Here is a 9,825-nt window from a genome sequence, read left to right as displayed (position 1 = left end):
TGCCTGGGGTCAGAGCACGCGTACGCGGCTCTAAACCAGCAGGTAGCATGCACTGCGCTCGTCTCCCCTCGGGCGACAGGAAGCGGAGAGCGGACACTCTTGCTGCTGTGGCCGAGGAGGACGATTGAGCAGAGTCGGAGCAGGGTGCCAGCTTGGCGGCCGAACATGCTTTCCCCCTCTCCGTCACCACAGCGCGGCGGCGTCTGTTACGGAGACGGCCAGAAAAGTGCTACTGGACGCTCCAATCAGCCCGGACGGGCTGTTCGGACCCCAGTTCCACGAAGACGGCCGCGGAACAGGTGGACGGCATTCGCCAGCATGTACAGCTGGCTCCAGTCGGCTGAGCTGCCACAGCGGCACCAACGCCCGCAGCAGCCGCGGCGTCAACGCCGGCCACAGGAGGCCGCAAGCGGGGAGACGCCCACAGCAACCGCCCCGGCGGCTGCAGGGGCTCCGTCCCACGTCTCCGCTCCCCCAGAGACAGGGTCTCCCGGCGGCGAGTCAAAGGGGAGTGAGGCTCCCCCGCTCCTGGTCTGCTCCGCGAGAGCGTCCGAGGAAGCGGAGCCTGTAATTAAGCCGGCTGCCACTAATCTGTTGATTAAGTAGACAGCAGGGCTCCCTGCAGAAGCCTGCTGGTTTTAACCTATCGGTTAATAAACCTGCAGAGCTCGCGGCATTCCCCTGTCCGAGGTACACACAGTCATAATAACCCATGAGCGCCGGTATAACGCCTCATGTGGACAGCACTGCACACACCTCCACTCATCCCCTGAGCGTGTACACGCCTCATGATGACAGCCGGAGTGAAACGCAGCGTGTGGAGATTTCCTCGCAGCCCTTTCGCCTCACGGGCAGCGGCGGCGAGGGCAATGGCGTTGCTCGTCACCATGACGACCATTACAGCACATCACAGAGAAGCCAGAACGGGGGAATGAGCAGTATTCCAGGCTGAGTGCCCCCAGCGGAAGCGCCCACAGCGCCACGGCGCCAGGGCTTGCTGCAGAAGCCTGCTGGTTTTAACCTATCGGTTAATTAACTGCAGAGCTCGCGGCATTCCTCTTTCCGAGATACGCCTCCTACACACGGTCATAATAAACCCATGAGCGCCGTTATAACGCCTCATGTGGACAGCACTGCACACACCTCCATTCATCCCCTGAGCGTGTACACGCCTCATGATGAGAGTCGGAGTGAGACGCAGCGTGTGGAGGCCCCTGCATAGCCCGTTCGGTCCAAGCCCACCTGGGGTTGCCTCACGCCCNGGACACTCTTGCTGCTGTGGCCGAGGAGGACGATTGGCCCGTCCAGGCTTCCTGCCCGGCACTCTGCCCCAGGGACACGAGGCCCCGTCCGCGGGCTCGTAAGCCTGGACGGGCCAATCGTCCTCCTCGGCCACAGCAGCAAGAGTGTCCGCTCTCCGCTTCCTGTCGCCCGAGGGGAGAGTGCATGCTACCTGCTGGTTTAGAGCCGCGTACGCGTGCTCTGACCCCCGGCAGGATTCGCAGACTGCTTTTATCTCTGCAGGTAATAACTCATTATGAACCCAGAGCCACATGAGGGACAATCACGGACGCAGTTGTTGCTCATGATGATTCTCAATTGCTGTGCTTCAGTAACTGTGCTGGTTTGCTGAAAAAAAGAGGGAGCAGATTGCCGGGCCTCCTTCCTATTTATACCGGAAGGAGGCCCGAGGGTGGGGCCCACCTTGCGGGTGGGCGTGGACTACAAGTGTTTCAGTGCTGCGCGGGGGCGCAGGGGGATTACCCAATAGCGATAGCCTTAGAGGGCGAAGCCATATACGAAATAGAACAGCCTTTTTTCTCTCTCCAGTACTCAATTCCACGTGTTTGAAATCACCCGTCAGCTGCCCCGTTTCTCCATGTATGACATCACGGTCGACTCCTCGGCTGCAGAGCCCAGCGGAAGGGTCACCTTCAGCATCAACGATCGACCACAACGGGTAGGCTGTCAGAGCGTCTTTTAGGAACACGGAGGACAATAAAAAGGCTGCAGCACACCAAACCAGGAATTGCAACAGCCAATCCTCACTTTCATTTGAATGTAGGTTTGAGCTACAGCGTTAGGGTAAAAAACGCATGAGCCTGGAGCAAAACATAACATAGTAAACTTTTGGAGAAACGTAGCCAGACCTCACTCTGCAGTGACCAATCATTTTAGCCAGCGATCAGAATTTTTCATTCAGTTTTAGGTTGACAAAATAGAATAAGGCTGGCAACGTTTGGCCAATGAATGAGGGTAAGAAACGAAACAAAACCAGTTATCCCCTAACCATCGAGGAGTTTGTGTAACAGCTGACGGTTTCCTGCAACAAGCTTCAGCACAGAGTTGTCCCTTTGTTTTTATTTAGTGGATTTCAGCTGCCTTTGAATAGGGCTAAATATTTAAAAGAAGGCTATGACAAAAAATATATAAATATAAAATCTACATGTACTATATTGGGAGCTTAAAGTGACTTCTAAAGATTATCACAGCAACAACTGCTTTGGTGGGAATGCAGCAGAAACATGATTTTGAACAGTCCCACAGCATGTTTAAGGCAATGACATGCTGATATGCCTTTGCTATTAAATTCTATGTTATTGTTGATATGCATCGTGTACTTGTATGGTGTGTAGGTGGTGATGTGGCTGAATCAGAACTTCTTGCTTCCTGAGGGAGTAGACAGTCCTGACATCACGTTTAGTTCTCTAAGAGGAGGGGGACTGTTGTCCGTCAGTATGGCCAGCAATGGACAGGTACAAAAGCACAATAACGTCTTTAGCTGTTAGCTTCATTCAGATTTGAGCTTGTTTGATTTGATCCTTTTAAGATTACCAATGAAATCAATGGTACTAGAATGTATTTCCGAACAAACAAAAATGAAGAAACATCATGAGCAAAATGTGATTACTTATTGAACATCAGCTACAATTTGACATTAATCCATCTCAAACTGCCCAATCAGATCACTCTGAGAACTGATGACATCGACCTGGCAGGAGATCTGGTCCAGTCACTGGCCTCCTTCCTCGCTAAAGAGGATTTGTCGGCAGAAGCAGACTTCCCTGTATACTTTGAGGAGCTACGCACTACACTCACTGAGGTCAGACTTTCAACAGATTCAAATATTTTAATGCTTTTATTTAGAATCAGAATCAGAATTCCTTTATTCTGTACCAGAGAGGGGAACATGTTGAACTTTCCACTTTTACCCCAAGGATCCATCGTCACACTTAAACAACACCTGTTGAAAAGGCTGCTCAAGGCCAAGAGAAGTCAGAGAGCATATGAGAAATGGTCTTTTGTTTATTGAAGCTTGAATATCTGTCTGATAGGTGGATGAGTTCCACTCTGTCCACCAGAAATTGACTGCAACCATGGCCGACCATTCTAACTACATCAGGAACATGCTGGTGCAGGCAGAGGATGCCCGCCTGATGGGTGAGATGTGAGTATTGTGCATTATTATCAACAATTTGCATTTCACCATACACTGTTAATACTGATATCAAATCTTTTTTTAACAAGCAATTGTTTCTCTCCCTCTTTTTCCAAATACTTTTGCCCTCTGAAGGATTACAATGAAGAAGCGTTACAGGGAGCTGTACGATCTAAACAGAGATCTGATCAACGAGTATAAAATCCGCTCAAACAACCACAATGCACTGTTGGCCTGCCTGAAGTCTGTCAACCAGGCCATACAGCGAGCTGGTAGACTCAGAGGTAAGGCACTGTGTATTCTTATGTATTTGGGTCTGCCGCAAATTGAGGCCTCTAAATAGTGTCCTCTCTATAATTAACAGTGCTTTGAAACTTAAAATCATGTGTGGCATTCTATATGAGTAGTTGTTTCTTGCACATATATATATATGTTCTCCTCATATTAATCCATCTTTCCTGCTGTTCCTACTTCTCTCCAGTGGGTAAGCCCAAGAACCAAGTGATCTCTGCCTGTCGAGACGCCATCAAGAGCAACAACGTCAACGCACTGTTTAGGATTATGAGAGCTGGCACTGCATCCTCCTGAGGGCAAAGGGAAGTGGAATGCAGAAAAGGACAATAGATTGAAAGGACAAGAACAACGGATGAGAGCTATTATGTTAACCTTTATCAATTCCAAGGTTGGACTGAGATTAGTGGGATGAGAACTACACATGTAAAGGAACGCTGTTGTAGCCTTAATCTATCTTTAACCGTGATTTAGGAATAAGCAACAACCTGGCAGCAGTTTAGCTAATGTCCATTGAATGTTCTCGAGAAGTTCCAGGTGACCCTGCACTTTTGTAAAATAAATGTTTTTCCATGACGGTTTGTAGAAATATGCTGGATCAGCCGCGAGCTGACACAGTGATGTTTAGAGAGAGCACAGCTGGAGAGCAGCTTCCTCTCAGACAGAGCCCCGAACGCTCAGGCTCTCTGCTCCAAGCTGTTGAGTGTTTGTAGCCAAAGAAACCCATTTTAAAATAATAGTTGACAAAGAGGACCAATGCTGTGTGTTTACCTTTTGTAGAGAGAGAGAGAGATTGTAAGTGTGTTTTTGTGGCAGAAATTGTTATTAAATTAATTATGTTTTAAAAGATTGCATGTTTTTTGTATTCTTGGAAACGTTGTGATCTCTATTAGAATTTGTGCTAGACAGTTAATCAGCAAAAACGATATAATTGGGAAAAGATTACTTCCAATTGTGGGACATATATCTGCCATGTAGGCTATGCTACATATCTTTTATTATTCTCTTTTTTACAGTTTAGCTGTATACACCCTACATCCAGCAGGTTCTAAGGGCCACAACTCTGCAGGCGTGTTCACTTATTGCCATGCACTTTTCCAAACGTATCTTCTCTCTATAGGTCTAATTGTATGCACACATGTTCACGCACAAGCTGTTTTCTATAGGCGCCACAGATGGTTCAGTCAAGACCCAGTACATAGTCATGAATCACCATTACTGCTGCCGCGTGTGCTTTCCTGCATGTTGCTTAGGGTGGTAGAAATATTTAAATATATAGGAACTCATTTGTGTGAGGTTTAATATTGAACATAATTAGTGACGCTCAGTTTTAATGATATGATCTCCAATACTACTTCCCGGATTAATTATTCTGGATCTGGCTTTGATATATGTCTTAGTGACCTACTGGGAGAATAAAAAAACATGACTCATCAGAACATGAACTCACACTCTGCACTTTTATTTATTCCTCTTGCTTTTTTCCCCCTGCACAATCCTCCTCAGTTGCTGTGCTGGCATCTGGCTTGAAGAAGCTTCGCTTTGGTTTAAGTCACGTGATAAGGAAAAAAAGGATGAAGATGCTGCATTCAGGTGCTCCTTGTTAGCTCCGTCGTCTGACTACTCACTCATAAATTCAAATACATCTAAACTAGTATATACTCTTTACGCATTTCCTGCCTAACTCTTTCATTTTAAACACTTGCATTGTTGCCTACATATTTTTAAAAGGTAGCCTATTTAAAAAAAGATTGTTCTTGTTTTATTGTATTAAAAAAAAGTATATTATTTATATTTTTTCAGTGCGCATTTACACCAGACCAAGTTCCTTGTATGTGAATTGCCAATACGACAAAAGCTTATTTTTACCTTAGAATACCCGCTCAACAATACAAAGTACTTGTTTGTCACAATGTCTAACAGCACGTGAAGGCAACCATAAGCAGTCAGCAGCTCTTGAAGAAGACAGGCTCAGCGCCAGGTAGCTGTTCTTACCCTCCTCACACACACACACACACACACACACACACACCTGAAGACAGCATGTGAACAGCTCCCTCCTCTTCTCTCTTCGGGACTTTTTACATCATCTTCTTTGTGTCGCTGCGCAGAGTGGATTTGTGTTGCCCAGATGTTACCACTTTAACCTCCTCCGTCTCGTCTGGTAAGTTTGAATGACTTGCATCAGTCAGCGAACATTGAATAACTAAAGCGTTTTAATCAAACCAGCTAGTTGTTGATACTTTAAAACATGCCCATTGTATTTGGCGAGAAATTATACTTTCTGTGTAAATTGCGCAAGAAGTTTGCTACACTTTTGCTTATTGTTGGTCACGCTTTTGTGACATTGCTGCCCTCAGACATATACATACTGTGTCACATCAATAACAGGGCGTTATTTGGGCATGTTTGCAAATGATGTGGATGTTATTGTTGGGACACAGTGTTCTTTGAAAGAGTTGGTACCCTCATGCTCACTTACATAAGAGACACTCCCCCTTCAGAACAAAGTTTATCAATCGATGGGAAACAAGAAAAGGGATTAATTTACCAACAAGCAATGACATGTTGGATCCTTTTAAATAAATAATACTGAATAGTAGCTTATTCGAGGTGAGGGGGAAGCATGTCGTTACTTGTTGAAAAGCTCATTTAACAAAGATGCCAGGATATCTTATGACCTCCAAATGACCAAAACCCTGAAGTAAGCACTTTCAAAACAAATTGAGAAAAAGAGCCTGATTGGTTGTGTCTATTGTTTTTACAGAAATAATATGCTATATATTTGATACAGATTTCATATAACAATTATCCCGGCCCAAAAATAATGAATGACGATTCATCCGTATAATCATCACTTGAATGTACTGAAATTGTCTAACATTTTGTACAGAAATAAGCAATTTTATTTCACAATATGTAGGACACTCCTTTTCAGTAAAAACCAACCATCTTAACCGAGTTATTAAAGATGATACAGTCCCCTTTTTTAATAAAGGTTTTTGTTTGATTAATGCAGATTTCTAATGTATTCATTTGTAGAAATAAAGTGTGCGATTTTTCGTACATGACAATTTCCGCATTTAGAAAAAAGGTATCTATTTTCACATCCCTACCTTGTGAGCTAGACAAATTATTAAAGTCACTTGTGTGAAGTTTTTTCACAATTATGTTCACCACGATTGAATTATTGTGAGATTATATCCTTTACTGCTTAATCAATATATATTCCAGAAAACCACATTTTTGTATTGCATTTTCACAAGATGGTTTTCTGAATAATCCTCCTGGCAACAAACAAATGGGACGGTAACAATTTCCTCTTTATAAACAGGGAGTATCAAAGATGATGGAAATCTGTTGTTGTTATTGTCCAGGATGCCTCTGCCCATTGGTACCTAAGAAGAGGAGGATGGAGTTGGACAGTTTGGACGTACATCGAGTGATATGAAAACAGCCTGCAAACCAGAATCTAGTCTGACTCCGGTTCAGCGTGCTCTGCGGTCTGCAAAGCAGTATGAACTGCAGCGGCTCCTTCACACTGCCTGAATGCCTTGAATCCTGTCCAACACTTAACTGAAGTCAGGTTAATGAAGAAGATGCTGAGGAAGATGGTGACCATGAGGAGGATCCTCCATGTGAAGGCAGATGTGATGTGCACAATGCTGCTGCTGGTGCTGTTCTGTGTGCTGCTCTATGCCCGGCAGGTGAGGAAGCAGCCAATCACAGCATAGGAAAAGGGAGATTTGGTCAAATTCTTAAAGGGATAGTTCAGATTCAGGAGTACCTGTCCAGTTACTAAACTACTGCAGCAGCAGAACATATTTTAGCCTCCTTGAGAAGGCTCAGTGAATAATTGGTGTCATTCTAAGTATCCAGCAGGGAACAGTCGCCCCCAGACTCTGTTGACAAAAGCATTCATTAATAAACCTAGTAGAACAGGGGAGTTGTTGATCTACCACTGCCCTGTTCGGTTAGTTAGTTTGTGTTGTTGGGTGACCTTGGTGGATCCGAACTCTCCATTAAAACAGAAGTTACATAATCAAACAAACAAGCTAACAGATTGAGGCAGCAGTGGAGAAGTTTGCAAGGTCAAATTAAAGTTTATTTCAATGGAGTGTGGTTGCTTTCATGCAAGCAAGGATAACGGCTGTGAACATCTTTTAAACGTAGCATACACTCAAGCTACTATTTATATTTTATTTAATGTCATACAACACCACTTCAAACAATATGAACTATCTCTTTGACTGGACTACCGCTACATAATTCTCCTTCATATTTTTGATTTATTTGAATGTCTAATCAAATCCCCCCCATGTCTCCAGGCCGTGCTCTCCTCTGAGTGGGACAGGCCTTTGCTGAAGCTGGAAATCCACGGATCTACCAGTCCCAGCAGGACCTTGCTGGGCGCCAGTGGGGCCAAAGTCGGCCAGGAGTCTCAAGGGGTATGACCGTATTTAATTCAAGTGATGAATGTATGTGCTTGTTTGGTTACCCTTTTTTTTATATTTAGCTCATTGTTTCTGTTTTGGTTTAGTGTTTCCAGCGTCATTGTCTTTGTGCTCACAGAGTGACATTTGTTGGTCTGTTGAAGCACCAGTATGTGCTGTGTAAATACTAGTATAGCTTATGTTGAGTGCTTCAATGTGTGTGTGTACAGTATATTTGTATTAACGTTTGCCTTTATGTCCATCTGACTGACTTGCAAAAGCTCTAACACATTTTTATAATGAAGGACACAAAGATAAAGCTGTACAAACAGAAGTCATAATGCTAATATTAGCAGATCCCCTCCAACCCTTCACAGACACAGCTGCCTCCCTGCAAACCCCAGTCCAAATCCAAACTTCTGCAGCTCAAGCAAAAACCCCAGGTCAAATCTAAGGGGAAATCCAAGGCACGACGGAAAAATGCTGTGCCGACTAAGACAGCTGCCAAGCCCCTGCCCACGATGCCTCCATTTGACTTTGAGGGCTATCTGAGAAAAAAGGACAACAGAAACTTTAAACTGCTCATAGACCAGCCTGATAAATGTCACGTTGGGGGAGCAGAGGAAGAAGAAGAAGGAAGTGAAGGGTCGTCTGCTGCTCTCTACATGCTGATTGCAGTGAAATCTATCCCTGCAGATTTTGAAAAACGTCAGGTAAAATATCCAATGTGGTGTTGTCCCAAACGTTCCAAAAATGTCAAAGCTAGAAAAATCTGGTATTTAACATGCCTCACCATTGTGGTTATCTGCCAGAAGTTCTCATAAATTAACTTTTTATCCAGTTTCAAGCCATGTTTTTACAATACACTTGCATGTTCTAAACTCTTTAATTGCATATCAACAATAAGTCATTGGAACACTTAAAGTTATCAGAGGAACAAGATGAGCAAACATAATTGGTAATTCAACTCAAAGCTCTTTCGTATGCTATTGTACCCTGAACTGCCCCTGACAAACACAGATTTTAAATTGTGAACTTTATTCAGTGTTTTTCCTGGTTTTAATCACTCGGCTATTTGCTTTGGAGAGGATGTTGACAGTTTGGCTGAAAAATGTTTAAAGGAGACATGTCATGGCCATTTCCACTGATCATCATTTCATTGTTTAGGTCTCCTAGAATATATTTATATTGTGCAATTTTCCAAACTCACATTGGTTTCTCATACAGCATCTCTGTAAACTATGTGTATTCACTGAAGTTCACTCTCTGCCTTTAACGGCTCGTTGTAGCTCCAGTAGCTCCAGCCCCCACCCTCCCTGTGAGCACAGTGTGCTCTGATTGGTCGGGACGTTGTGAATCGCGCTGAGCTCCGTGGAGGTGTGGTTTCCTTGTTTAGCGATACACAGCGAAACACAGCCAAACTCACAGCCGAAGTAAAAACAATAAGTGTGGCTTGATACTGAGTAAGAAAAAGGTTGATAAACGCTGTGACAATGGATCTGCAGAGAGAATTTCACCGCGATCCCAACTGTCTGTTATCAGCCTGCAGCCAGGGAGGAGGTGTGTGTGTGTGTGTGTGTGTGTGTGTGTGTGTGTGTGTGTGTGTGTGTGTGTGTGTGTGTGTGTGTGTGTGTGTGTGTGTGTGTGTGTGTGTGTGTGTGT

General features: G+C 44.5%; 2 protein-coding genes across 3 annotated transcripts in view; both read left to right on the top strand.

The window, feature by feature from the left end:
- bbs2 (Bardet-Biedl syndrome 2) overlaps positions 1 to 4,579 on the top strand; it is a 14,538-nt gene extending 9,959 nt beyond the window's left edge. Inside the window, exons 13-18 of the mRNA XM_010766880.1 lie at positions 1,831 to 1,960; positions 2,637 to 2,756; positions 2,966 to 3,103; positions 3,336 to 3,448; positions 3,575 to 3,723; positions 3,921 to 4,579. Of these exons, the coding sequence (XP_010765182.1) occupies positions 1,831 to 1,960; positions 2,637 to 2,756; positions 2,966 to 3,103; positions 3,336 to 3,448; positions 3,575 to 3,723; positions 3,921 to 4,027 (757 nt within the window). The 3' untranslated portion in view covers positions 4,028 to 4,579. The remainder of the gene's footprint in view (positions 1 to 1,830; positions 1,961 to 2,636; positions 2,757 to 2,965; positions 3,104 to 3,335; positions 3,449 to 3,574; positions 3,724 to 3,920) is intronic.
- Positions 4,580 to 5,682: 1,103 nt separating this feature from the next.
- LOC104941744 (UDP-GlcNAc:betaGal beta-1,3-N-acetylglucosaminyltransferase 9-like) lies at positions 5,683 to 9,002 on the top strand. 2 transcript variants are annotated; one of them, XM_010766878.1, is made up of 4 exons: positions 5,683 to 5,894; positions 7,108 to 7,437; positions 8,059 to 8,178; positions 8,541 to 9,002. In XM_010766878.1, exons 2-4 carry the CDS (start codon positions 7,321 to 7,323, stop codon positions 8,985 to 8,987), a joined length of 684 nt encoding a protein of 227 aa, XP_010765180.1. In that variant the 5' UTR covers positions 5,683 to 5,894; positions 7,108 to 7,320; the 3' UTR covers positions 8,988 to 9,002. The 2 variants fall into 2 exon arrangements, with proteins under 2 accessions (XP_010765180.1, XP_010765181.1); XM_010766879.1 differs by having other exon boundaries at positions 7,065 to 7,437.
- The last annotated feature ends 823 nt before the right edge of the window (positions 9,003 to 9,825 follow it).

Source organism: Notothenia coriiceps, unplaced genomic scaffold, assembly GCF_000735185.1.
Source record: "Notothenia coriiceps isolate Sejong01 unplaced genomic scaffold, NC01 NC01_scaffold00003825, whole genome shotgun sequence".
In the NCBI taxonomy this organism is placed as follows: Eukaryota; Metazoa; Chordata; class Actinopteri; order Perciformes; family Nototheniidae; genus Notothenia; species Notothenia coriiceps.
The sequence above is the reverse complement of the archived record's forward strand: the minus strand, read 5'-3'. Positions and strand labels throughout refer to the sequence as shown.